Source organism: Protopterus annectens, chromosome 3.part0 (assembly GCF_019279795.1).
Source record: "Protopterus annectens isolate FY-2018-M chromosome 3.part0, PAN1.0, whole genome shotgun sequence".
NCBI lineage: Eukaryota > Metazoa > Chordata > Ceratodontiformes > Protopteridae > Protopterus > Protopterus annectens.
The window spans coordinates 914,762,281-914,789,210 of record NC_056731.1 but is presented as its reverse complement, the minus strand read 5'-3'; the positions used below and the strand labels follow the sequence as shown (position 1 = coordinate 914,789,210).

The following is a 26,930-nucleotide window of genomic DNA, read 5'->3' as shown; positions in this document are numbered from 1 at the left end:
ATCTGCGAACTTGGTCAGCCATAGTCCACCCGCGTTGGCCTGTACCTCTGAGAAATATATACCGAACAAGAGAGGTCCCAGGACTGAGCCCTGTGGGACACCACTTGTAATTGGTTTAGAGTCTGACATGGCACCTGCTATTCTGACCATGTGGGTTCTATCCCAGAGCCAGTTTGCAACCCATCTTGCGACATAAGGGTTGATATATAAGCTGGTGAGCTTATTTATGATGCCCGAGTTGGGTATTGTGTCGAAGGCTTTTGCGAGGTCCAGGTAGGCTGTGTGGACTACCCTTCATCTATGGCTTTGGTAACTGTTTCAAAGAAGTCGACCAGGTTCAAGAGGCAAGATCTGCCCTTAACGAAGCCGAACTAGGTAGGATCCAGTGTCTGGAGGTTCCCAAAGTCTTTGTTTATGATTTCCATGATGATACGCTCCATAGCTTTGCAGACCGGGCTAGTCAGGCTTATAGGGCGGGGGCTGCTGTGGCACCACCTTTGTGGAGTGGGACCACTGTTGCTGTATGCCATTCCTTGGGTACATATCCTGTAATAAGGCTGAGATTGAACAGTGACTTTATATGAGGGTTTAGTTCTTCTTGGAGTTCATGCAAGACACAGCCCGGGAAACCGTCTGGTCCCATTGATGCTGTGTTTTTTTGCTTCAGCTCTCACCTGTGCATCTGTTATCTCAGGAAGGCTACACCCTGTTGGGATAGACATTTGCTCTTTTGTGGGGGAAGGGGGAGAGAAGTTTGCACTGAACCTTTCTGCCAGGATTTTGGCAATGTCTGTGGGTTCAGTGTATTTTTTGTCATTTTGCACTAACTCAGAGCATATCTGGGAGTTGCCTCCCAGGTTTCTGACATAACTAAAGAAGGCCTTGTGATCATCTTTAGTGTCTTGTGCAATTTTTTTTTCGAAGCTGGCATTAGATGATTTTATGAGGGATCGTAGTTTCTTGCTAGTACTGATCAGTGACGCCTTCCCTTTTTGGGATTTTGCTGTGTCATATAGTAGCTTTCTCTTTCTGTTGTATAGCTTATTTATGGCTGGGGTCCACCAGATAGGTCTCCTGCCTTTGGAGGAGTGAGTCTTGGTTTTATTTGGGATAGTATGCTCCATGCATTCCTGTAGGTATCCATAGAATGCTTTTGTAAAGGATTCTGCATTTTGGGCCGTATTTTCCACTGGCCCGGGGGCTTTGAAGGATTCCACCTCAGGTTTGAGAATTGTGAAGTTTGCTTTTGAGATGTTCTTCACCGTAGTTTCCTTGGCTAGGGGTGGGGACGGAATATGGATGTCCAGTGAGATTTGTTTATGGTCTGATCTTACCAATGAGGGGTATACCTCTGGTGTGGAACATACAGATCCCATGTTGGTGATGATCAGAGCAATTATGTTTTCTCCTCTTGTGGGAGTGGTGACCAGTTGTTCCATAGCATTTGAGTTTAGAAATTCTAGGAACCATTGGGCAAGGGTGTTTGGGCTTGAGTAGTTTTCCCAATCGATGTTTGGGTAGTTGAAGTCACCCAATATAATAGTGTTTGGAGAGACCTTCATATTCTCCAGTGTTCTCAGGAAAGCCGAGTGAGGTTCCTGTATTTGGGAGGGTGGTCTGTAGCAGGCTACAAACTGAAAGGCAATTTTTCCCACTGTTAGTTGCACATGGATTGTCTCTGATACTTCGTGCAGTGCCACTAACCTGGAGGTGTGGGTATCTTTGATAAATATGGATACTCCCCCTCCTTTTGTGGTTCGGTCTGAGTTTTGGGGCCAGAAAGCATGGTATGAAGTATAACCTGGTAGTGCTGGGGTGCTCTCTGGAGCCTTGAACCAGGTTTCTGTTACTGCACAGATAGATATTTTCCATACTGAGGAGAGTCTCGAGTGCGTGCATCTTGAGGTTTAGACTTCTGGCGTTGAGCAGCATTACCCTTAGTTTTTTTTTCTGTAAGTTGTCTATGGGGGTGGGTTTGTCTTTTGAGCCTTGCCTAAAAAAGGCACTACTGGGGAAGCAAGAGCCTTTGCCAGTATTCGTGACAGGTGCAAGCCGTCCCTAGCGAAGCAACGTGGCTTGTCGTGCATGTCATCCCAGGCTGACAGACACTGGATCCCCTTTGAATGACACCAATACTTTAGCCAATTGTTAAAATTAATCATTTTGTCTTTACACTGTGGCATCATTCTTGGTGAGGGTAAGATGCTACTCAAGGTCAGGGTCATACCGGCCTGGGCTACATGATCAAAGAGCTCCTGTACGTCTTTTTTCATGTAGTCCAGGGAGGTACATCTCAGGTCACCTGGGCTACATGATCAAAGAGCTCCTGTACGTCTTTTTTCATGTAGTCCAGGGAGGTACATCTCAGGTCATTCACACCAGCATGGACAATGACGGAGTCATATTTGTACTTGCTTTGGAGTGACCCGAGTGCTTGTGTTTTGTGGCGGATCCTGGCACCAGACAGGCAGCTTACAGTAACCTTTTCCTTGTTCAGCCTGGTGAGTGGGACGTCAGTGTGTCTGACAATAGAGTCACCTATTACAAGTGTATTAGGTGCGTTGTTTAGCCTTAAGGGCTGTGACTGTGTGGCACACTGACTTTGTAAGCTATGTGCTACGTGGATATTGTTTCGTGGTAGGTGTTGCTTGGATGTCTGCTTTGGAGGTCTATGCTGCTTAGGCAGATTTTTATTTAGAGCCTCAGAGTATGTTTTTGTGTGTTTATGTGTTTGGTTTGCTGATGCGATAGGTCTATGCGAGACTGGATTTGTGGTGCGTGTGGTTATCTTCTCCTCCTGACAGGCTGTGCCTGTACTGGGTTTAGAGAGCTTAGCCTCCAGTTTGGCTATATAGTTGCATCTCTCACATATATTTGAGCTTGTTGGGAGGAGGAGAGGGTGGTCTGTATACATAAGGCAGTTGTAACATTGCCTCAAGATTCCCAGATTCACCAGCTGGACTAGAGAGTAAACCCGAAACTGAACTTTGGACATGCCTGAATAATATAGGGAACTACTTATTGACTGATCAGAAAGAACCAATAGGAAGCAAGTGCTTAGAAGGAGTATAAGAGGATGTAGTGCTTTAGTTTGTGTTTACTTATATGAGCAAGTGCAGGGCTTTAGAATGAAAATAGTGTGCTTAGAGATTTAGAGCAGTTCTAAGGGAAAAAGTTAAGAGCAGACTTTGTGGAGCCGGGGATAGTTTAAACCTTTTTAAGAGGCGGTGCCCGACGCTGCTCTGTGCGCAAGATCACGCAAAAAGAGAGTTGCAGGGTTTTAAGAGAGAGATCAAGGAGTTTAGAATTGACCCAAAATGGCCAATAAAACTACAGCTTCTAGGCAGTAACCACTCCTACAGGGACAGGCAGGCTGCTCAGTGTTAACCACTGCCACTGGTGAACACAGACTTCCCTTTAGCCCAAGCAAGCACTGGCCTCCAAGAAACTTATAAACAGTTCAGAAGAGCAAATCTGTAACTGAACTTTCTTAAATTTCAGAAAGTGGGGAAAAAGCAAGACTTTTTTGTTTGTTTTAGTTTAAAAGGTAGCAGGGATACACAAGTAGCAAAATATTCACAACAGTGCAATAAATGACCCCACACTTGAGTGCTAAGCCAAAGTCAGGTAAAATGCAATTTTAAGAGAATAAAACGATTTTAAATTAAGTGCAACACAAGAAATGCAGTAAACAGGCTCTAGATGTGTTCTAAATACGGTTTCTAATACAGATAAACTTTAGCAAGCCAGAAAACGCCGAAAAGTAGACGGCAAAGCAGTAATTCTAAACAAACAAAAAAAATCTGAAGAAAATACTTAAAATCTCAAAAGTGGCTCCTTTCTTCTGTCAGCGTTTTCTCCCCTTGGTAGGTGCTTCAGTAACAACTAACAAGCCTGGAAAGACGCCAAAACCACGAGGCAGCAGGGTGTGAGAGAGAGAGAGAGACACAGAGACAGAGACAGAGAGAGAGAGAGAGAGAGAGAGAGAGAGAGAGAGAGAGAGAGAGAGACACAGAGACAGAGACAGAGAGAGAGAGACTCTCCTTTTTGCCTACTTTCACTGCTGCACATTTTAGTTACTGCATTATCTGCTGCCACAAAACCAAACAACTTCTCAGACTGTTGCTGCTTTCCTTTTTTGCTTTCTGTTACTGTTGTACAATTAACTGCTGCATTCTCTGCTGTCATATCACCATCCTCAGCAATTCTGAAAATATCTGCCATCTCACTCCATGAAACAGCAGAACTGTTACCCGGATCATTCTACTCTACTATGTTTATCAGAACGCCATTTACATGCCCTCCTGACTCCAGTTCTGTTACCTGCACCACTTCAGACTCACTTCATTCCTTCTCCACGGTGACAGCTAAACGCTGCTCATTTGTAACAGCATTCACCATACAGTAACCTTTGGTAACATTCTGAAGGTCCATATCAACCAAACGTTTCTCCAAATTCTTACCTTCCACTTCCAAACTCTCCACAGCTTCCCCTCCCTTCCTCCATGCTGATGCTTCCCTTCATTTCTGCTTTAGGAGCCCTCCAATACTATTTAGCAGCTCCAAAGAGTAGAAAAATTTCTCCAATGCAAAAATAGCTGAAAAAAGGCAACACCAAAGCAGATAACCCTTTAAAACGAACTTTTAACCCAATTGATTATAAAGACAGTGAGCGCTTTCATGTTATCACAACGCTAAAAGGGAAATATTAATACTTTTCAAAAGAACCCAAAACCCTCATTATACAATGATACAAGCTAAAGCAAAAACACACTTTCTATGCCTCTGCAGTGGTACATTACACAAAGTATAGGAGCGATAAAGCTGCCAAAGTACTGGAACTTGGGGCATCTTTGCAGAACGCATGTCTTTATTGAAATTTAGATCACTGAGCAATAGTTTTCGGTTAGCCACTGCATCTGAAACACTTCAGACACTATGCCCAAACAACAAACTAACATTTCTGTCACAAGACAAATTGACATTTAATTATGCATGAAAATGTTTAACAAACATTCAGAACTTCAAATCAAAACAAGAAACCATGCAGAAAAGTTTTTCAGCAAGCAAACCTTTATAAGATGCATAATGTTTCAATTATGTAAACACTCAAAACTGTTTGCAAATGAGTAAAAAAAAAATGTTTTCACATTTCTTAAACTAATGGAAGTTTAAAATAAAAACACAAAAGCGTGGCATTAAGAACACAAAGCGGTTTAATATAGCACTCAGTTTGTGGGCAATTATTTCAAAAAAAATTCACATTTTGCATTAGGTTCTAGACAATGTTCTTGCACATAAATTTCACACTCACAAAATGAAAACAAGTTGGTTAAATGATATTATGCGGTGTGGAATGTTATAGTAAAGGGAGCTAATATGTTCTGCAACATGAGGCAGACCTCTACACACAAAATCTGTGCCCTCCACCTGTAGTACAAACACACCACTTCATAAGCAAACACACAAAAACAGGTCAAATGGTCCAACTGCAGCACTACTGACAATATTGAAAAGTTCATACTGGAAGAAGCTGTGATAATGAAATATACATTTGGAACTTATTTGCACACTTTGTGGGGGGATACTGTATTCATTTGGCTGGCTTAATGAAGCAGAGCTCACAGATTATGTTCAGCTCTGGTCTTGCCCCGGTGAATGAACAAGTAAAGTCTCTCACTACAAAGTGTACACAAGACCACTGACTACACAAAATGGCTACTCTCCACCTGCACTGATGAATATAACTAAGTCATAGACTAATTTTCATTCCAACAAAAGAATATAAAAGTCCTGACATGCTACACATCCTTGCAAAGCTCATGCCTATATGCATCTTTTGTGTGTTTCATACTGCATGGATAAATGCATCTTCTGAACAGACGAGTGCAAAATCTTAATGCATGTCATGGCAATAAACGATAAAAAGAGGCACAACTTGTTCACAGAAAAAACATTAAATCAAACTCCTAGCAAAGATCAAAATAAAATGCGTACCTTATTCACATGCACACACACAGACACACACAGACACACACTAAATCAAAATTCTGACAAAGACCAAACCTGCACAATGGGAACAATTAATGAGACAGTTATGACAGCTTTGTTAATAACAGCTACTTAGAAAATCCTGTCAAAAGATCAACTTTCACAACTTTCCAGCTAATTTATTAAGCTTCTCCACCTTTATAAGTCTAAGATCAAACAAATTAAGCTTTGCTGTATCATGGATCGAACAACTGAGGTGATTTCATAAAACACTGTTCTTTGCATTTTTTCACAAGCAATGGGGATTATATTAGAAAAAGACTATCAACTGTATATACACAGTGCCTTCACTTTGGATCAAAGAGTCAGGGCAGTAAAAGTACCACTCTGAGTTATAAAAAAAGAACAGACTTTTAAAAGGACTTTTACCGAAACTGCAGAATTCTACAACCAATCATGGTTCATCTCATTCACTGTCAGGCATAAATAATTCCAGTGTCTGCCTATGCTGACTTTGTTGACTGCTTTGGTAACAGGCTGGCACAAGTTTCTGAGAGTTATCTGCACTTGTAAGACACTCAGATACCCAGTGAAAACTATCAGTCTCAGAACTGTCCAAATTGTTGAATGTTTTTGTTAAAACTAAATACAACTGAGAAAATAATTTTAGAATTATATACAGGAGGATGCTCACAATTTACGGCATCTTCTAAAATTAACTTTAAAGTTTCCATAGGACAGGAAGACATGCTTGGTCTTATAGTGACTGCTCATGTGGACAGTACTAGAATTTTAGATCAGTGAGTAGCTTACAAGTGCCCTGAGGAAATTCAATGACATATATATTACAACCACCAAACAGTAAGCAAATAAACTAATTCTGATGACCCACATACTGGCATCAACACCAAGACGGCCTCTGGTCTCAAGCAAGACAGCATTTAAAATTAAAAGATAATTTACGTAAGGGTGCACACGACTTTATCCAACATGGATGAACTTTAAATGGAGGAATTACCGATAACTGAATTTTCTGCTAAGGCTTTTTTGACTCTACAACATCTAATTCATTTATTTTACTGCTCCTTACTAAGACTGATGATTCTGGCCTACAGGGGGCATGCACTTATGCAAGTGACACTATGACTGCCTGCAAACAAGAAGGGCCACATTCTCATTTATATCTTCAGGATTACAGTGAAAGTTAAAGTTTTAAATATAGGGTTAAAAAGGTCAGGTTTAGCACTGTATTTTAAGATTACAGTTAAGATTTTAAGTTTAAATATTTACTTAAGATTACATTGCCTAGGGGGGAGCATAGCAATGAAACACAACACTGGCCACATTCTCAAATACAGCTTAATCATCCCTTTAAAATCGGTCTGCTATTCGACAGTATTGCTCTCTAATTTTCAAGAATGCTTTACTAATTTAAAGTAATACTCCCCTATATACAGTTAACTAAGATTTTTCTCACTTCACAACTTTGCAAAAATCAGAATTTCAAGATTATATGTTTTAGAATTAGATAGTTTCCTGTTTGTATGGGTTAGGTTCTCACTTTCTGGAGAACTTCCCCAATAATAAAGGCAAGCTGCATGAGTACATCTAGTAAGACTGAGATAAAAAAGGTAGTTTCTACAACCATACCCAGACAAAACGTTTTACTTTAAACTTATTAACCATGGTAGTACATCAATCCTGGTTAAACAATTTTAGGCTCAAAATGGTACACAGTACAAAAGTATTGCTATAGTTAGTTACAAACATGCTTCCAACATTCAGAATAGACAGCAAACAAACGAGGTGCTGTCTTACTACAGATTACAACAAAAGGCTTACTCCCATTCAATTTGGATACAGAATTAAACAAGCTATAACATAAAGCTTACGATCAGTTTAGATACAAAGATGATCATGAATTATTATATTTTACAAACAGCAAATTAGGACCATGGGGACAAGACTGCCTGAGTGTTACAGAATATTGCTAACACATCTTAACTGAATTTTCTTATTACCATCTCAATATATTGTCACCTATTGTCACCTGTTTTAACTATGTGCATTTCTTCCGTCAATCAGTTAAGATTTCATCCTCCCAGCAGCACCACGCAAAGGAAAGAAAGTCCACTACTAAGCTTACTGTTTATACCACATCAGCACCAACGCACACTATTATCCCACTACTTTGCATACTTCCTCCCTACCTGATGCTCTTACGTCAGATTCGCCCCTGAAGGAATAGAGAGATATAATACTCGCAATAGATTACATACAGCTTAAACTGTCAGGCACACTGCGTGCTTATTACACGACTAATGCAATTTCCAGAGATACATTTGGAGACAGACACACATGCACACAAGCTGTCAGGTAACGTCTGCTACTTTTTTATATCAACCTAAACCTAGAGCGAAAGAGAAATTATGGTTTCTGAGACTAACAAACAATTAAGACAGTTCTACAACATTACTTACAGTAAACCTCTCTCGTGCCTCTACAAACCGAAACATAGAAGGCGACATTTTGCAGCGTAAGGGATTCTGGGATACAAACAATTCAGAGACCTACACAACGTGCGGGTGTGCTTACTGTAATCGACGCGCTTGATACCTCTTCTGGAAATCTGTTGTTCTGCAGTTTAAAAGTTTTTTTCTGTTGGGTTGGCCAAATGCAATGTACATGGCCAAATTTATTTTGGAAATGTAAGGGCATAAAATGGATGCATGTCAACTGTCTCTTATTTTCTAGAATGTCCATGATTTTGAATCGAATTTTAGTGCTGTCAAGTGATCCTCTCAACTGTACAGATTTTCGCAGAATGTCCAGATTTTGGCCACATATTTTTGGTATGTTTTTCATAAAATTGTGTGCGTGGGGGGTTCTGGCAAATTAGTGACAAATCATTAAAGACTTAAATTAGAAAAAAAAAATACCGACATGAGTTTCAGATTTCATATCCTTCAGAAAAATTCCTGCTAATACAAAAGCTGTTAGTCTATCGACTAAGTTTGTAAGAGTTAGATTTAAAAATTGTCCCTATTTTTGGGCCTTTGCCCCACTTTTATTTATGGCTTTTTCCAGATTTCTTGTTCAAAGAGGTTGAGAGATATGGCTGTCACTCTCTATCCCTCCTAACATTGATGACTTTTGGAGAAAAGTGGTGAATTAGGTTGATAAATAATTACCATAATTAGAATTATAGACCTAGTTTACTTCAGAAAATATTTATTAATTAACATTCTATTATTCTGTTAATTTCTCAAGTTAAATGTACTAATATTTTAAAAAATTTTCCCTGATTGTCCCATATTATTTCCAGATGTTTTTCCCTGAATCTGATGAGCTTTGTCCTTGATTCCTACTTTATTACTTTATTTTGCTTTTGCTGCAAGTTCTTAAAAGTGTTTTAATTGCATTTATTCTATTGCATTTCTTACAGCTTGTTAGTAGCTTGATTATAAAATGTAATTGTTAATCTGATGTTGTAAATCTTTGTTCATTAATTACTAATAGGACCTCGGTTCTGTCCTCGGAACCGATACGGCCGTTTCCAAGCTAGCGCCAGCCAAAAACTCTCAGCTAAGACCTACTCATAATGCCCCTCTCCTAGTTACTCCACATCTCATTTGCCGCGTTCCTAGTCAGATGTGCTAGCCATCTCTCTCAAAGCTAAGTAGAAAATTGTTATTTTTAAGACAGTTTCTCTTCAAAATTGTTTATTTTTTAGTCAAGTTAGACATTTCTCACTGTCGCCTATAACCTAATCCTATTCCCTACCCTTTACTTTGGTAATTTAATTTCTACCACTATTGGCATGTCCCTCTCACCTGCCTTTGACAGGCCCTTCCTTACTACTTGTGGTATTTTTTAAATACCATCATTGGTATTCTCTCCCTTTTTCTCTCCCTTGTTTTGTTTTTTTCTATAGGATAGCCTTGTTGCCTTACTATGTCAGACATTCCTAAGTTGGGGTTTAAACAGTGTGACAATTGTGGGCGTAAGATGCCTAACTGAGATACACATGCTCGTTGTGTCTACTGTTTGGGCGTGGATCATATTAAAGCTGACTGTGACATTTGTGCTAGCTAGTTTTAGTAATCGTACACTAGCAGAACGTAAAAATAAACTTATTTTAAAAGGTTTTCTCAAGACATCTTTTTTGGAGGCTCTATCTGGGTCAGAGGTCTCACCCCCTCCAAAGACCAAAAAACATAAGGAAAAATGGAATCAATCGGTTCCTGCATCTCCGTCAGTTATGGAACTGAGTTGGCTCCATGCTTCACTGCAGACCTCTTCAGCACCAGGCTCTGTGTCCTCTCCCTGGGTGTCGTCCATGATATTCACCCCTATTTCAGTTCCAACCTCAGCACCACTGTCTTTGGTGCCATCCTTGGATCTGACATTGGCTCCGATGACTGTACCTGCTTCAGCACCATCCCCGGCCATGGTGCCGACATTCTTCAGCTCCATTGGCTCCAAAACTCGAATACCTGCCAAGGACAAGATACTCTCCAACTTACAACCCTTTTTTGAGGCAGAGGTTTAGCCCCTTTCTAGAAAGACCTGATTCTCCTTCAGCAGCCTCCTTTAGATCCACTAAGAGTTTTTCTAAATTAGATCTAGTGCAGGTTGTGGAAAAGCTGCTAAGAAAAAGAGTCATCCAACCAGTCCCACCAGACCAGACAGGATCCGGGTTTTACTCGAGGTTCTTTTTAGTGCCAAAAAAGACGGGACTGGAGACCAATCCTGGATCTCAGCCTATTGAACAAATTTATCAAACCTCAAAAATTCCGCATGGTCACAGTACAGTCCATTCTTCCCTTCTTAGGGAGGGACAACTGGATGTGCAATATAGACCTCCAGGATGCTTACTACCACATAAAGATGGATCACTGCTCCCGGAGGTTTCTCCGCTTCTGGCTGGGAGCCAATCACTACCACTTCAGGGCATTGCCATTCGATCTCTCGACAGCCCCCTGAGTGTTCACCAAATGTATGGCAGTTGTGGTAGCTCATCTTCAACAAGGATTCCGGGTGTTTTCCTATCTAGATGATTGGCTCCTTACTGCTCCGACCAGGAATCTCCTAGTCCGCAGCCTGTCTTACACTCATGGTCTCGCTCTCCGCTTGGGGATTACAATCAGAAAAAGACAAATCTCAAATGTCCCCAATGAAGACACTGGAATTTATTGGAGCAGTCTTCGACACAGCATCCTGTCAAGCTTTTCTCCTCCCTCACAGGCTTTTGAAAATAAGACACCAAATCAAAGACCTTCTTCCTCAGACCTATGTACCAGCACGTCTTTGACTGTGACTTTTAGGCTCCATGGTGGCTGCCATTACATTGGTACCACTGGCAAGACTACACATGAGAATCCTGCAGTGGCTCCTTTCCGCACAATGGTCATTGCTAACTCACCCACTTAACCAAATGATACATCTTACAAACCATTGCAAGGAAGAAATGCTATGGTGAATGAAGCCACAAGTGAATCTTTGGTGTCGACCGTTCTGCTTTCCCCAGCACACGGCCACGGTAACCACGGATGCTTCCCTGTTAGGGTGGGGGGGCATTTCCAGGGAAGCCCAAGGCACCTGGTCTCTCATGGAGGCCAATTTGCACATAAATGTCCTGGAACTGAGGGCAGTTCTCTTAGCATTGCAAGCGTACCATGCATCCCTACCCTCTGGGACCATTGCAATTCAGTCAGACAACATGTCAGTCATCTGGTATATCAACAAGCAAGGCAGAACCAGGTCTTACCCCCTGTGTCAGGAAGCCATGAGGATTTGGCACCTGGCGATAGCTTCCAACCACTTTCTTATGGCAACACACATTCCTGGGAGTTCCAACTTTATTGCGGACAATCTAAGCAGGAACATCCTGAAGCCTCACGAGTAGTTCCTCAACCCTGTAACAGCGGATTGGATTTTCCAACACTGGGGCAAGCCTTGCTGCGACCTGTTTGCTTCCCCTAAACTTCAAATGCAGAAGCTATTTTGCCATGATCCCCCCTCAGGGGGAACCACAGAGGGACGCTCTAATGCACGATTGGCCCCATGGTCTTCTGTATGCCTTTCCCCCATTTCCCCTCATTCCAAAATTTCTCCAGAAAGCTCAGAGGTTGAGAAGCAAAGTGATCCTCATTGCTCCCTACTGGCCATGTCGAGTCTGGTTTCCGTTTCTATGGCCTCATCTGATTCACAGCCCGTGGATCCTGGATCATTCCCAGGACCTGTTATCTCATCCTCAGGGACTGATTCATCTGAACCTCCACAGTCTCAAGCTCACAGCTTGGTTCCTCCACTTCCAGTGATTGCCAGGCTGCTTGACATCCCATCTCCTGTTCGTGAAATTCTTCTGGCTTCACACAAACCTTCCACCAGGAAACTTTATTTTAGTAAATGGACTAGGTTCTCTATTTAGGCCAAAGATCAGAACTTAGACCCTTTCTCTATACCTATTCAAAAGAGCCTACAATACCTGACTACTATTTTACATGCAAGAGCCTCAGCATTGATGATCACTGTACATTTAGCAGCTATCGCCAGTTTTCATAATGGACTTGATCATTCTTCAATGATGTCACACCGCCTATGCAAGATCTTTTTGAAAGGAGTATTACATGTTAAACCTCTGGTCAAACCTCCCTTAGAACCTTGGGACTTGACTTTGGTATGTCAGTCTCTCACAGGTCCTCCTTTCAAGCCCTTTGATTCATGTGATTTAAAATTTTTGTCATGGAAAACCTTACTTCTAGTGGCACTTACCTCAGCAAGAAGAGTATCTGAGCTGCAGGCCTTGAGTGTCAAGAGACCTTACTTGATCTTCCACATGGATAGGGTGTCCCTTCGTACTGACCCTTCTTTCTTGCCCAAGGTCATTTCTGTTTTTTCCATTAACCAATCTATTGACCTGCTGTTTTTTTTCCCTCAGCATTCTAATAGAGGGGAGTACCTTTTGCACACCCTTGATGTGCATCGGCAGCTTCGTTGTTATTTGGACAGGACTAAATCTTTCAGGAAAACAGATCAATTGTCTGTGGCCTTTGCAGGACCCAGATTGGGTAAACCTGTTTCCAAAGTGACTTTATCCTCCTGGCTTAGAAACGTCATTACCTTTATCTAACAACAGAATAAACTATCCTTACCTTCCAGAATAAAGGCTCATTCTACCAGATCTATGGCTACTTCTGTAGCATTTCATTCCAGAGCCTCTATGGATGATATCTGCACAGCAGCCACTTGGGCAAGACCTCATACCTTTATCTCTCATTACAAATTGGATTTGGCCTCCAGGGGACAAGCATCTTTTGTTTTATGGTGTTCAGGAATATCCTTCCTTAGGGCCACCCAGGACTCAAGTAGCTGGGGACTTGGTCCTATTAGTAATTAATGAGCAAAGATTTACAACATCAGATAAAGAAGTTATGTCTTGCCATAACATTCCATCTGTGTTGTAGATCTTTGTTCATTCATTACTTCCCACCCTCCTTCCCCCTGCCTGAACTCCTGGTGGACTTTAGAAACTCCTGGTTAGGGTATTGGCTCAGACAGAGCCTTCTACTATTTTTTCTATTACTAAGTCTATTATCTAGGAGTGGGTAAACTCAATCTGGAGTAACTAGGAGAGGGACATTATGGGTAGGTTGTAGCTGAGAGTTTTTGGGTGGCGCAAGCTTGGAAATGGCTGTATCAGTTCCGAGGATGGAACCGCGGTCCTATTAGTAATGAACAAACAAAGATCTACAACACAGATGGAACGTTATGGTAAGACATGACTTCTTTTTCTACGCCTCTTAGTTTTGGTTTAAGGACTTGGGTTCAGGCCAGTTGTTTTTCATTAAGAAGGTTTGTGGTCCACACTCTTGTGGGATGAAAGGGTAGCCTCTGCCCTTCTGAGCTGAGAATTGCTGGGTGAAGGCTTATTGTGCTTGTTGTTCTAAGTGTCTTTGTTCTGGTTTAAGCACTTGGGTTCTAAACCAGTTACTTACATTAGGATGATTTGTGGTCTAAACTCTTGTGGCAGGAGAATGTGGTCTACACCCTTGTAACCTGGGAATTACTGGTTAAGGCTTATTGTGTGTGTTATTCTAAGTGTCTTCACTCTGGTTTAAGCACTTGAGTTCCAAACCAATTACTTTACATTAGGACGATTTGTGGTCTACATTTTTTGTAACAGGGTGGATAGCCTACACCCTTCTAAGCTGAGAATTGCTGCTTTATTTAAACTGTTTTTTGCTGTTGTGACTGTGATTTTTATGCCCTTTGAATTTCCAGTATTTCTGCATTTTACAGCATATGCCAGATTCAGACTTGCTGAATCTAGACTGTTTGGTATCACTTGAGCTCTAAAACCAGCTCATCACTGAGATACTGAAAGAGCTGTGGCATCCTTCACTTCCAGCTAACTATAAGTGCCTGTTTTCGCTCTTGTATTGCACTTTTAATTTGCATTTGGATTCTGCTGTGTGAATTGTCTGAATTGTCTTTTGCCATTTTATTGTATACTGTACTAGTTTATCTGTAGCATAGCCTGGTTCCAGGTTTGCTGTTTCAGGGTTTGTTTTGTAACTTCTGAGCATCAAATTCAAGCCATCTTTGTTGGCGAATGCCTTTCTGCACCTTTGTGGGAGGAGAGTGCTGTCTGGGTCCCATGTAATCGAGGGTGATTGGACTAGAGCTCAGAGAGAACATCCTTATTGGCTTGTTTAAGTTAAAAGGGTTATTTATTGTTTTATTTAAGCCCTGCGTTTGCACTTGTTTGCGTGTAGAGCACCATTGTGCACTGCCGTGTATCAGTGGTTACCATTCGTGGTTATAGACGCAAACGTTTGCTTATTAAATTTTCCTTTACACTTTGCTTGTGGTCCTCCAGAGGTTTTTTGCAGCCCTGCTCTACTGTAGGTGGAACACTAAACCTAACCTCAGAGGTACCAACACACCTCTCATCCAATAGCCATTCCTAAGTGTGATCTCTTTTCCTGACCATACAAATTTACCTAACAGTATGGACGGACAATTTCCCACAGTTTCTCCAGCCAGCTTGGTCGACATGGGTATCTTGAGACAGTGTAGTAACTGCTTCGTGTTCACCGAAAACCCTCTGCTCCTAGTCCACACAAACTCAACATGTGAGAGATGCAGCTATAATAAGAACCTTGAATCAATGCTCTCTCACACACCAATCAGTACATATGACAATGAGTGAGTTGCCAGCATACACACCTCACCTCCTAGCCCACTCTAACTCACATCACACATACCTACATATTTGGAGGTCCTCACCAGAAACATACCTAAACACCAGAGACCTCACAAACACAAATACAATCATGCTACACATAATACTTCCTCTGCAGAACACAATATACATAATAGCTCACGCACCAGTGTCTCACCTGTTAAGCCCTTAAGGCAAAACACAAAACCAAGCATATTAATTATCGGAGATTCCACTGTGAGACACACAGATGTTCCTCTCACCAGGCTGAATAAGGAAAAGTTCAAGGTCAGCTGTCTGTCAGGTGCCAGGATACACTATATCATACATGCTCTCAAGTCTGTCAACAACAGGTACTGTTATGACCATGTTGTTGTGAACAACCTGAGATGTACCTGTCTGGACTATATGAAGAGAGGCATGACTAAGCTCTTGGATTGTGTGTCTCAAGCAGGTATGTCCTTAGTCTTAAGCAGCATTTTACCTTCACCTAGGATGATGCCACAGTACAAACAGAAAATTATTGACTTCAATAATCGGCTTAGTTTCTGGTGTCATTTTAAGAGGATCCAGTGTCTGTCAGCCTGGAATGACATGATCAACAGACCTTGATGCTGTGCCAGAGATGGTCTTCATCTGCCACCCTTGGGATTTCAACTACTTGCTAAGGCTCTTGCCACACCTATAGTGCCTTTTTTCGGCAGTGCCTCATGGAAAAAAATTCCCAATGTAAAAACTCCATCTAAAAACAACCTCATGAAACTGCACTCACTGGAAGCAGTCATCACCTTGGAAGACACAGACATTTTTGCAGTCATGGAGTCTTGATTCAAGGCTGAGGACAGCACCCCAGCCATATGTGGTTACACATCCTTCCACACCTTCAGACCACAAACTGAAGGTGTGAAAACTAAAGGAGGTGATGTATCAATATTCATTGAAGATAAATACACTTCCAGATTGGTTAAACAGTATGATTCCCTGGAGATATTTCAGGCACAATTAACTGTTGGTAGGACACCTATTTAAGTCATTGCCAACTACAGGATCCCCTCCATGAATCAGGGCACCCACTCTGCCTATTTGGATCTACTTGACTCTGTCAAGATGCATCTGAACACCATGGTTTTGGGCAACTTTAAATACCCATCCATTGACAAACTCACTTGCCCAAAGGGTCTTCGACTTCATTAGCTCCAGTGTCCTGGACCAGTTGGCTGACACCCCTACAAGGTGTGCCAATGTCCTGGATCTGGGGCTTACCAATATGGAGAACCATTGTAGCACCTCCATTGTGAGGTATTCCCTAGTGAGATCTGACCACAAATCAGTCTCATTCGAACTAGCTATCACACCTGACCTCCTTTAGCAGCAACTAAACTAAAAAACTTCTTCAAAGAAGATTACAACTTCTTATGGGATGGTATAAATAGTGTCACTACACATCCCTCCTCAAAGGGCAACTATGCCGAGTTCTGCACCAATGCTTTATACAAACACCTGTATAACTGCATTGACTCGGCCATACCTTATTGGACCAAAACAAGCTTCTCAAGAAAGAGCAAAATTGCCTGGTGGACAACTGCCATTAACAGGCTTTACAATAAGAGGAAGAAATTGCTGTCTAAGAGTAAGGGGGAGGGAGCCCTTAACTGGAAACACTCCCTCCTCAGCTTAAAAAAGAAAATAAGACTACTTGTGAAGTCCTCTAAACAAACTATGAATCCAAATTAGCTTTGTCAACTAAGGACAATCATTAGGAGTTCTTTAATTACACCCGTAACCTAAAAGGAAAGGCCCAGATTTGTGCCAAACTGGTAGTTAATGATACCACATATACTGAGCCTATAGACAAAGCTGACCTGTTAGCTGACAGGTTCTGTGAAAACTTCACTCTGTTGTCCCTGCCACCTGTCCCCTACCTTGTATCTCTAATGAGCAGGTAGTAAATGCCTTTCTAAGGCCACAACACAGCATCTATGGGAGCAGATAACATCCTAGGCTGTGTCCTACATGGGCTCCAACAAGAATTAGCAACACCATTGGGTAATCTTTTCAACCATAGTCTAAGCACTGGCTTCATCCCAACTGAATGGAAAATGGCCACCGTTATTCCCTTGCACTAAGGTGGTGCTTCCACTAAACCCAGTAACTATAGACCTATTAGCCTGACTAGTCTTATCTGCAAGGCCATGGAGTAAATCATCATGGACCTTATCAACAAAGATATAGGTAATCTCTAGACACGTGATCCTACCCTACTCAGTTTCGATTTGTCAAAGGGAGATCATGCCTGTTAAACCTGGTGGACCTCTTTGAGACAGTCATCAAGGCCCTGGATGAGGGGAAATCTGTGCATGCAGCCTACCTAGACTTAGCCAAGGCTTTTGACACTATTCCCCACTCAGGCATCATTGATAAACTCACCCAGCTAGGTATCAACCCTTATATTGTCAGATGGGTTTCTAAATGGCTCACTGATAGAACACATATAGTCAAAATAGGGGACTCCACTTCCAACAGTAGACCTGTAACCAGTGGTGTTCCACAGGGTTCAGTCCTGGGAGTTCTACAGTTTAGAATCTACTTCTCTGAAGTGCAAGGAAAAAAAAATAAAGGTCTGTGGCTGACAAAGTTTTCTGATGATTGCAAACTGGGAGCAGTCATATAATCTCCAAATGATGTCAACATCCTACAAGAGGGTCTTACACAACAAATGATTGATGCCAAAGTCATTGCCTTAAACTCAATGCAAAAATTGTGTGCTCCATGAACTCAATGAGGAATTAAACCCACAGCTAGGACAGCTGTTTAATCAAAGTCTTACCTCTGGATACGTACCTAGGGAGTGGCGCACTGCAACTGTGGTACCACTTCACAAAGGCGGTGCCTCCACCGACCCTGGAAATTACCGGCCCATTAGCTTGACAAGCCTTATCTGCAAAGCCATGGAGAGGATCATAATGGACCTCATAAATAAAGACATAGGGAATTTGCAGACTTTGGATCCAACCCAGTTTGGCTTTGTCAAAGGCAGATCATGCCTTTTAAACTTGGTTGACTTTTTCGAAACAGTCACCAAAGCCATTGATGAGGGAAAGGCAGTCCATACAGCCTACCTCGATCTGGCTAAGGCCTTCATACAATACCCCACTCGGGTATCATTGAAAAACTCATCAGCTTAAATGTCAACCCATACATCACAAGATGGGTTGCAAACTGGCTGAGTGACAGAACCCACAGGGTCAGAGTTGCTGGCGCCATGTCAGACTCAAAGCCTGTCACAAGTGGTGTCCCACAGGGCTCAGTCCTGGGCCCACTCTTGTTTGGCATCTACTTTTCCAAGTACAAGCAAACACAGGAGGGTTATGGCTGACAAAGTTTGCAGATGACTGCAAACTGGGCCATAGTAGAAAACACATCTGACACAGATATCCTTCAGAAGGGTCTCACAGAAATGGATAACTGGTGCCAGAGCCACGGCCTAAAGTTAAATGCCAAAAATGCATAGTCATACCCTTCGGAAAAACAAGGTTACCCCTAGCTACCAAATAGGTGGCAATCCACTGAGCACAGAAGAAGTTATCAGGGACCTGGGGACCCAGGTTGATAGTAGTCTGTCATTCGACACCCATGTAGCTAAAGTAGTTAGGAAGACCTTCTACATTGCCCACCTTATCATGAAGGGATTCTCATCTAGATCAAGGGAGGTCATAGTCTCCCTTTACTCATCACTCATCAGACCAATGATTGAGTACAATGCCCCATTCGAATGTATCTGACCTGACACTTGCAGCAGCTGGAGAGGCCACAAAAGTTCCTCACCAAAAGGATAAAGGGTCTCAAAACCTGTCCTATGCTGCCCGACTGAAAGAACTCCAGCTCTATTCAGTCGCCATCAGCTTGCTCAGAGGTGACCTTTGCCTAACATACAAGGCCATGTCAAACCCAGATTTGATGAATATGCTTCACCTCAAAAATCTAGATCCATCAGAGCCACAAGGGCGGAGACTTAAACCTTGACACGGCTATTAATAGGACGTGCTGGAGGGATAGATTCATCACCCAAAGACTCCCTATGCTGTGGAACAAAATCCCGGTACATGTGAGGCAGAGCACCTCGCTGGCCTTGTTCAAGAGAAATCTTGACCAATGGATGGGAGATCGCAGATATACCCCAGGGATTACCTCAGTGTCACTGCTCAACAGAGGCACAGCAAAATAATGGGTATAGTTCCCCATACTAAAGGGGTGGCATAAGCCACAAAACGATGGGCTAGGCTTGTAAATGCCCTCGGGCAGATAGCCTAGTATGAACCTATGAACCTATGAAATGTATTACCATGTCTTTCAGTAAGAGCAGTATTCCTGCTAACTACCACATCAATAGCAACACCCTAAGTACGCACTCAGTGGTGAGACACCTGGGCACATAGGTTGATAGCAGCCTTACTTTGATCTCAGTGTTTGCACAGTGGTAAAAAGTGCATTCTGTAATGCTCATTTCATAAGTAATGGTATTGCCTTCAGAAAAAAAAAGAAGTTATAACCTCCCTGTACTCTCCCCTTATCAGGCCAATTCCCCTTTTAGTATATACCTTTCCAAGCACCTGCAGCAATTAGAGAGCTCACAAAGGCTCCTCACAAGGAAAAGTCAAGGTCTTCAGCATCTGTCCTATGTGGATAATCCGAAATCACTGTCACTTTATTCTGTTTCATACAGACTACTTATAGGTTCATAGGTAGGAACTAGGCTATCGGCCCAAGGGCCTAAGTAAGCTTAGCCAACAAGGTTCCCTGGATTACACCACCCAAGGAAGTTATTTTCCTGTGCCACTGTCGAGGAGAGCCACAGAAGTGATCACTGGGGTGTATTTCATATTTCCCATCCACACATCAAGATTTTTCTTGAAGAGTGCTAATGAGGAACTTTGCTTGACATAGATGGGTAGCTTGTTCCAGAGTATGGAAGTTTCTGGGACAGGAATCCATCCCTCCAGCATGTCCTGTTTATTGTGATGACAATGTTTAGGTCCCTAGATTGTGTAGCTCGGAGGGATTTGGATTTCTTTAGGTGTAGCATGCCCAACAGCTCTGGGTTTGACATAGCTTTATATGTTAGGCAGAGATCACCTCGTTGTAGGCGATATGCTATGGAGTAACGCTGGAGTTTTTTGAGATGGTCAGTGTAGGGCATCTGTTTGAGGCCAGTAATCCTCTTTGTGCACTCACTCGAGGCACTCCTTAAAATGGAGAACATTGACATCTGTGCAGTGACAGAGACCTGGTTCAAAGCTCCAGAGAGCACCCCTGCATTACCAGGCTACAATTCATACCACACCTTTCGGCCACCTAACCCAGAACAAAGCACTAAAGGTGGAGGCGTGTCCATATTCATTAAGGATATCCACACCTCCAGGCTAGTTGCACAGCATAATGCATCCGAGATTATCCAAGTGCAACTAACACTGGGCAAGACTGCAATCCAAATTGTAGCTTGCTACAGATCCCCCACCATGCCCCAGGATTCCCACTCCTCATTTCTTGATACACTGGAAAGTATTAGGGTACAACCCAACACCCTAATAATGGGTGATTTCAACTACCCCACCATTAACTGGGAAAACTACTCATGTACCAACTCTTTTGCTCAATGTTTTCTAGAATTCATAAATTCCAACGCCTTGGATCAACTTATTCACATCTCCACCAGGGGCAGCAATATCCTAGACCTGGTCATTATCAGCATGGGAAACCGATGTTCCACACCAGAGGTCAATTCCTTGTTGGTCAGATCCGACCACAAGCTAATCAGCCTAGATATCCACATCCCACCCCATCCCCAATTAGGGAAACCATCGTAAAAAACTTCTCCAAAGCCAACTTCACACTTCTTAAGACAGAAGTGGCAAACTTCATGACACCCATGCAGACGGAAAATAGAGGTATGACTTATGACTGCTGAATCCTACACAAATGCACTTTATAAGCACTTACACGAGTGCATGGATCATGCTATCCCTAATAGAACCAAGATGTTATCTTCCAAAAAAAGGAAGCCAATCTGGTGGTCTTCTGCCATAAACAAACTCTACAACAGAAGAAAGAAACTGTTGCAAAAAAGAGTAAAATCCCATGACTGGAGGAACTCCCTGGTCAACCTCAGTAAGAAGCTGAGATCCCTCATAAAATCCTCCAAAGCTAGTTACGGAAACAAAATTGCCACTGACTCTAAAGACAACCACAAAACATTCTATAGCTATGTCAAGAATCTCAATGGGAACACTCAGCTGTTCTGAGTTACAGCACAATGGCACTAAATATACAGAACCAACTGATATTGCCAATATCCTAGCAGATAGGTTCAGTGCTAACTTTACCCCCCTCTCACTCCCTAGAGGGACCATCTCTATACTGGAAGAATGCAAAGTTCCTATAATCACGGCTGCACAGGTAAAAAACACACCCTCCAAAACCAAGAACACAGCATCCATGGGACCTGACAATATCCCAGGCTGCATTCTACATGGACTACAGAATGAACTGGCACCCTACCTAAGTACCATGTTCAATCATAGCCTCACCTCAGGCTTTGTACCCACTGAATGGCGCACCATGACGGTTATCCCACTCCACAAAGGGGGAGCCATGATGGACCCCAGGAACTACCGCCCCATTAGCCTGACGAGCCTGGTCTGCAAGGCCATGGAATGCATCATCGCGGAACTCATAAACAAAGACATTGGTAATCTCCAAACTCTGGACCCTACCCAGTTTGGATTTGTAAAAGGCAGATCATGTCTCCTAAACCTGATTGACTTCTTTGAAGCAGTCACCAAAGCCATAGATGAGGGTAAAATGGTTCACACAGCTTATCTAGATCTCGCCAAGGCTTTCAACACCATCCCCCACTCTGGAATTATAGATAAGCTCACTAAACTAGGTATAAATGCCTACGTCACAAGATGGGTTGCCAAATGGCTCACGGACAGAACCCACACTGTGAAAGTAGCGGATTCCAAATCCGACTTCAGACCAGTGACAAGTGGAGTACCACAGGGTTCAGTCCTGGGTCCTCTCCTGTTTGGTATCTACTTCTCTGAAGTGCAGGCTAACACAGAAGTTCTTTGGCTAACAAAGTTTGCAGATGACTGCAAACTAGGAGCCATAATCAAAACTCCTAATGATGTGGACAAACTACAAAAGGGCCTCACTGAGACAGATACCTGGTGTCAAAGCCATGGCCTGAAGCTCAATGCCAAAAAGTGTATTGTCATCCATTTTGGTAAAAACTCTGTACCCATGAACTACCACATAGCTGGTAGTCTACTTAATGCCAAAAATGTGATAAGAGACCTTGTGACACAGGTGGACAGTAGTCTCTCCTTTGATAATCACATCACCACAGTGGTCAGGAAATCCTTCTACGTAGCTCATCTCATCACAAAAGGATTCTCATCCAGAAAAAAAGAGGTCATTGTTCCCGTCTACTCATCACTCATTAGACCCATTATAGAGTACAACACCCCTTTTGGTATGTACCTCACAAGACATCTACAACAACTGGAAAGACCACAGAAATACCTCACAAAGAGGACTACTGGCCTCAAACAGATGCCCTATGCAGACCGTCTCAAAAAACTACAGCTTTACTCCATCGCATATCGCCTACTCAGGGGTGATCTCTGCCTAACATACAAAGCTATGTCAAACCCAGAACTGTTGGACATGCTCCACTTAAAGAAATCCCAATCCCTCCGAGCTACACGCTCTAGGGACCTAAACCTTGTCACCACAATAAACAGAACATGCTGGAGGGATATATTCCTGTCCCAGAGACTTCCCATACTTTGGAACAGAATACCTATCTATGTCAAACAGAGCTTCTCATTAGCACTCTTCAAGAAAAATCTTGATGATTGGATGGGAAATGGGAAATTCACCCCAGGGATCACTTCTGTGGCTCTGCTCGACAGGGGCACAGGAAAATAATTTTCTTGGGTGACGAAAGCCAGGGTACATTTTTTGGCTAGGCTTATATAGGCCCTAGGGCCAATAGCCTAGTACCTACCTATGAACCTATGAATCTATGAATTTAATTTCTACCATTATTGGTACTGTCCCTCTCTTCTGCCTTTGACAGGCCCTTCCTTACCACTTGTGGTACTTTTTAAAAACCATCGTTGGCATTCTCTCACCTTTCTCTCTCCCTTATTTTGTTTTTTTTCAATAGGATAGCCTTGTTGCCTTACTATGTCAGACAAAGCTAAGTTGGTGTTCAAACAGTGTGACAAGTGTGGGCGTAAGATGCCTAACTTGGATACACATGCTCGTTGTGTCTACTGTTTGGGCGTGGATCATATTAAAGCTGACTCTGACATTTGTGCTAGTTTAAGTAATCATACAATAGCAGAATGTAAAAATAAACTTATTTTAAAAAGTTTAATCAAGACACCTTTTTCGGATGCTCTGTCTGGGCCGGAGGTCTCACCCCCTCCAAAGACCAAAACCATAAGGGAAAATGGAGTCACTCAATTCCTGCATCTCCCTCAGTTATGAAACCGAGTCGGCCCCGTGCTTCGCTGGCACCCTCAGCTTAGACCTCTTCGGCACTAGGCTCTGTATCTTCTCCCTCGGTGCTGTCCATTATATTCACCCCTAATTCGGTTCCAGCCTCGGCACCACTGACTTCAGTGCCATCCTTGATCTGACATTGGCTCCAATGACTGTACCTGCTTTGCCACCATCCCTTGCCATGGTGCTGACAGTTTATTTGGCTCCATCGGCTCCAGAACTCGAGTATCTGCCAAGGACAGGATACTCTCCAACTTATGACCCTTTTTTGGGGCAGAGGTTTAGCCCCTTTCTAGAAAGACCTGATTCTCCTTCAGCAGCCTCCTTTAGATCCACTAGAAGTTTTTCTGAATTAGATCTAGTGCGGGTTGTGGACCAGCTTCTGGCAGCTAGGGGATTGCCCATTCCAGCTAGACCTTCTGTCCCTCTTGGCTCAGAATCTTTTACAACGTCTTCCCCTTTTTATCCTCCTCCGGTCTCTACCCAGATCCCGGAGATTTCTGTACTGGTGTCCACTCTGGTGCATACTGTCTCAGCTCCAACAGCAGTTTTTCCCCTGTCGGCACTGACCACCCTTGCTGCATTGGCTCCGGTTGAGCCGATGCTCTCTCGGAGCAGTGCTTGGAGCGTCTGTATTTTGGTACCTAGCTCAGCACCTATTTTCTGACTGGCGCCATGTATGTCCATGGCTCTGACAGCTTCCAGTCCTCTCGGAGCTCCTCACCTGGAGGTGGGCTCCTCAGGGCAGGGTGTGACCCTGGTACTGGGCTCCCATCCCTCCTCATGTGGGCCTGCTGTCCAGGTGGTGGAGAGGGTCCTTCACTCTGAAGGCTCGCAGTCAGCACCAATGACATCAGTATCAGAACCCCACCTAGCATGCACCTCTCCGAACCCTCTATTTTACAACCCCGGGCATGGGAGTCGCAATAACCCCCTTTGAAGGGAACCCCTTCTCTGGAGTCCTCCTCAGAAGATCCCACTGGGGAGCAACCCCGGAAGAAATGGTGAAGAGGAACCATCTTGATTCCCCGGAGGAATCTATCACCAAAGACACTGATTGTGATGAGAGGGAAGGGTCCCCACGGTCTTCCCCAGATGACATCTCATTCAGAGACATTCTTGAAATCCTCAAGCAGACTGGAAGTCCTATAACCCTTCTCCTGAGGAATTGGTGTTCTTGCAGGCCTTCCATGCCTGGCCATCTACTTCCTGGGTGACCTCACCAGCAGATGATCTTGTTAAACTCATTGTGTAGCATGCCTGGAAGGCCCTGGACAATGTAGAACCTGTCCTTTGGAGGCCAGATAAAATTTTATCTACACCTGAAGACCAGCCCCACTGGTCCAAGCAGTTGATAGTTGATTCTATGGTCATGGCAGTGGGCACCATGAGGGAAGTGGCAGAAGATAGTTCCATTGCCCATCCTCCAAACAGGGAGTCCCGGACCATGGACAGACTAGGGAAGCAGACCTATGCTTCAGCGACCTTCACCATTTGGTCGCTGAACTATCTGGCACACTTTACTCGCCTCCAAAGAGACCTAATTTCTGAAATGTCTTCCTCTTTGGTGGGGGTACTGCCTGATGAGGTGCGTGATACTGTCACCTCACAGCTAGCTACCCTTAAATCCATCTCAAACTCCTTGATGTGTTTGATATCTCACACCACCGAGGGGGACAGCTCAAGCTGCCTCATCAGACTTTGTTATGAGACCTAATGCTTGGATGCGATTGTGTGACTTCACAGACCCCTTTAAATCTTCCTTCGTCAATGCACCTGTCAACGAATCTGCACTTTTTGGACCCAAAGTACTAGACACACTTGCACGTACTGAGAAAGACGGAAAAACCTTGTCTGCTGTAGGCATACGCTTTTCCAACCCCTAGAGGTCCTACTCCAGGAACCAGAAAGGAGGAAAAATGTGGTTCAAGAAATACCAAGGATCTTTTCGTAACACTCATGGTGAACAATCCCCCCCGAGGCAGAGGGGGCATCTCATATGGAAGACTCCCCTTTCAGGGTAGAGAGGGTCCGCATAACCAGGGCACTGAAGATTCTTTCTCCGACAGACCCTACCAGCACTCCTGAGCAGCAGCCCGATTGCTTTCTTCTGGAAGCAGTCGGGGGTTGTTTTTCTCTGCACCTACCAGCCTGGCATCTTATTACTACCGATGTTTGGGTGCAGAGAATAATATCCAGAGGCTACCAAATACCATTTGATTTAATTCCCAGACCCGTCAAACCAATCCCTGATGTACCACCCAATCAGAGGGAATTAGCAGCCTTAGAAATAGAAAAGCTGCTAAGAAAAAGAGTCATCCAACCAGTCCCACAAGACCAGACAGGATCCGGGTTTTACTCAAAGTTCTTTTTAGTGCCAAAAAAGACAGGACTGGAGACCAGTCCTGGATCTCAGCCTATTGAGCACATTTATCAAACCTCAAAAATTTCAGATGGTCACAGTACAGTCCATTCTTCCCTTCCTAGGGAGGGACAACTGGATGTGCTCTATAGACCTTCAGGACACATACTACCACATAAAGATGGATCACCACTCCCGGAGGTTTCTCCACTTCTGGGTGGGAAGCAATCGCTACCAGTTCAGGGCACTGCCATTCGGTCTCTCAACAGCCCCCCAAGTGTTCACCAAATGTATGGCAGTTGTGGTAGGTCATCTTCAACTACAAGAATTCCAGGTGTTTCCATATCTAGATGATTGGCTCCTTTCCAGTCCAACCAGGAATCTCCTAGTCCACAGCCTCTTTTACACTCAAGGTCTCGCTCTCCGCTTGGGGATTACAATCCACAAGGATAAATCTGAAATGTCCCCATTGAAGACACTGGAATTCAATGGAGCAGTCTTCAACACAACATCCTGTCAAGCTTCTCTCCCCCCTCACAGGCGTTTGAAAATAAGACACCAAATCCAAGACCTTCTTCTTCAGACCTATGTACCAGTATGTCTTGTACTGCAACACTTAGGCTCCATACATTAGTACCACTGGTGAGACTGTACATGAGAATCCTGCAGTGGCTCCTTTCCGCACAATAGTCATTTCTAACTCACCCATTTGACCACATGATACATCTTACAAACCGTTGCAAGGAAGAAATGCTATGGTGGATGAAGCCGCAA

General features: G+C 43.3%; 1 protein-coding gene across 1 annotated transcript in view; it reads right to left on the bottom strand.

Moving 5' to 3' along the window:
- The window catches only part of THOC1 (THO complex 1), a 1,639,837-nt gene extending 1,631,256 nt beyond the window's left edge, over positions 1-8,581 (bottom strand). Inside the window, exon 1 of the mRNA XM_044065238.1 lies at positions 8,472-8,581. Coding sequence (XP_043921173.1) covers positions 8,472-8,519 — 48 coding nt within the window. The 5' untranslated portion in view covers positions 8,520-8,581. The remainder of the gene's footprint in view (positions 1-8,471) is intronic.
- Between the last annotated feature and the right edge of the window lie 18,349 nt (positions 8,582-26,930).